Here is a 2,804-nt window from a genome sequence, read left to right as displayed (position 1 = left end):
TCAGTTTAGATATTTATTGTAGCACTTTCTACATACAAAAGTATAAAAGCACAAATTATATGAAAATAGTGGACATATTTTACAAACAATATAAAGTATGCATGTGCATTTTTGTGACATATAGTTTTGTTCAATTTACAGTCAGTGATTCTGCTCGGAACAAACAAAAACACGTTCAACACAGTTAATACGTATGGCGTTTCTTGTTCTTGGGGTCTCAGGTGTAATCTTTTAATGCCATTCCTTTTCCTGACAGTACCCGGTTGTTTTGGCTCTCACCATGCTCTAATTCCCTGTAGTGTGGCCTGAAAATGTCCCTGTTGGCTCAAGGGTCCCTCTGCGCTGCCCACGGCGAGGTTCATGTTTACTATGTGGCTGGTGGTTTGCGTGCCATTGGGCACGGGGGGCACGCTTGTGTAGTTACAATTGTATGGGTTATTACCATAGCCGCTGTAGTAGGTGTTGTAAGGGTAACTGCCAACCGTGACATTGTATGGACCCGGATAAGCCTGGGGTCCCGCCAGGCAGGGTTTCCCATCACGCACCAAAACAGGCACCGCTACCCTTCGCGGTGGAGGCGGGTGTCCGGCCAGTTCCAGCGACTTGTCCTGTCTCTGTCGCTTGCACTTATACCGCCGGTTCTGAAACCATATTTTCACCTGGGTGGAGGTGAGTTTCAGAAGGCTGGCGAGGTGGTCGCGCTCGGGCGCGGAGAGATACCGCTGCTGTTTGAAGCGCCGCTCCAGCTCGAACACTTGGGCCTGTGAAAAAAGGACCCGCGGTTTCCTGCGCTGCCTCTGTGTAGTTCTCTCAGAGCAGACATCCTCCTTTTGGACGCTACAGCCTAGCGTATCCTCATGACCACAGGTGCCTGCAATAGGAGAATATCAAGTTTAGGGCATAGCACACACACCAGACAGTATCTCTTTAAATGTGGTTAATGATAGTTCAAGCCAGTGTCTTTATTATCTAAACTGACGATTAAAGTTTAATTAGGCCTTAGTCTATCTATTGAATATTTTGGCCGTTGTGCATGCTCACATTATGCATCAAAGAAATTACAATTGAACACCGGTCAATATTTTAATGTAATAAAACACGGTGATGTCTAAACGGTCACCAACATTTGAACAATGTCAGTTTACGAATGCTTATGATTTGCCGTTTTTTGGAGTCAGTTCATTAAAATTATGACTGTTAAATCAGTTACGTGCGTTCGATAAGGATAGATTATGCAGGCTACTCTATCAGATTTAACACTGGATACAGCTGATTTTACACTGAATAGTGTGCTGTGTGGGAAGTAGTTAAATTAAGCTGAAGTTTTCTTTCAGTCTGAGCACAGTCCCTACATTGCTTTCCCACTGGTACAAAGACCGCTTTCCAATGGGTCATATTCCCAAAACTGATGTGCACGAATAGCCGACTATAATTTAATTAGTCTATAATTTACATATTAAATTACTTTTCATAATGACAGACAGATATACATGTTTCAATACTGTCACGGTTCCGTTAGGCCTACTTTTCGGTGTGTATAAACGTGTAACCAATTTATTTCTGTAGCCTGTTGCTAAAACTTGCATAACCCTGACTTAATGATCATGACTTGTTGGTTAAATGAGTTTAACTACATTGTCCGCGATTTTGTTGACCATAATCACTGCACAGACATGTAGCAAGACGAATTTAACTTGTTGCATGTGTTTAAAGCAAAATGGTTACAAGTTAAAATAAGTTTACCCTGTCGAATTCAGAATTCAGCTATGGTGGATTGATTCGTAAAAGACCGTGTAGGCAATGATGAAAAACGTGCTTCTCTTTAGACGGTCAGTAGATTATGCCTAAGTAGGCCTATATTTGATCATTCACAACTTCAGCGGGAGATTTATATAATTATACTGACGACCCACTGCCAACTTTCTCTTTTATAGTCAGTCATGTGTGGCGCTTACCTGCGTCTTCGCTTGGATCCGTCTCTTCCTCTGTAGGAGACCCACAGGAACCTCTCAGAATGTCAAAGTCCTCAGTGTTTATGTGGCATTTTATCTGCCCTCCTTCTGCGCAACACTGCTTCTCCGGGCTGTACAGCATGTCGAAGCTTCCGAGCGCCGAATGCAGACACTGTGGTGGCTGTATGGGTCCTGCATCTTGATCTTGGAAGAAAATTGCGTGTTGGTGGAAAACATGATGAGACTGCTGCTGCTCCAACTTCAGAATGTCCTTAACCGAGAAGGGTGTGGACGTTACAGGACTAGGAAGCATTACGGATAACCAGTGGAGAAATTCAGCGAAATAAAAATAAAATCCAAAGTACAGTAAAGTGTTGTCAAATATAATGACAGTGACGTATTAATGAATCATCAAAAAGTTCATTCGCTTGCCAAGTAATCGGCTGAAGGAATTGTTCATCTGACGGGTGAAAGCTGCAGGAGAAATCCTGAGACGTCCACAGAGGAGGTTAACTTGTCTAATGGCTTTTAATGATATCAAGGATTTACCTTTCAGCGCTCAATGAGCACTTCCTCGAACACCCATTAGCCAAGAGTTGATCACGTGGTGTTGTGCACACTCCTCTCCTCATATGTCTGTTAACCACACCCATCACTCAATTTAGACTTGGAGGCAGAGAATGAGCTTTTGAATGATCAAATTCCCATTTGTATGCCTTGAAGAATTATAAGGTACAAATGCCTTGATTGTCGTAGGCTACTTACTCCTCTGAATAAATGTACGCAGATTTCCCGCTTAATTTACTCAACCTATAACCCCAGGCGTTGAACAATAAGAGAGTTTTCCCCAGT

At 42.8% G+C, this 2,804-nt stretch overlaps 1 protein-coding gene across 1 annotated transcript; it reads right to left on the bottom strand.

Moving 5' to 3' along the window:
- nkx2.7 (NK2 transcription factor related 7) lies at positions 1–2,493 on the bottom strand. Its single transcript, XM_035435766.1, has 2 exons — positions 1,956–2,493; positions 1–871 (listed from the first exon to the last, which is right to left on the bottom strand). The coding sequence occupies exons 1-2, from the start codon at positions 2,263–2,265 to the stop codon at positions 276–278; spliced, it is 906 nt and encodes a 301-aa protein (XP_035291657.1). The 5' UTR covers positions 2,266–2,493; the 3' UTR covers positions 1–275.
- Between the last annotated feature and the right edge of the window lie 311 nt (positions 2,494–2,804).

Source organism: Anguilla anguilla, chromosome 10 (assembly GCF_013347855.1).
Source record: "Anguilla anguilla isolate fAngAng1 chromosome 10, fAngAng1.pri, whole genome shotgun sequence".
In the NCBI taxonomy this organism is placed as follows: domain Eukaryota; kingdom Metazoa; phylum Chordata; class Actinopteri; order Anguilliformes; family Anguillidae; genus Anguilla; species Anguilla anguilla.
Note: the sequence above shows the minus strand (reverse complement) of the source record. Positions and strands in the feature narration are given on the sequence as shown.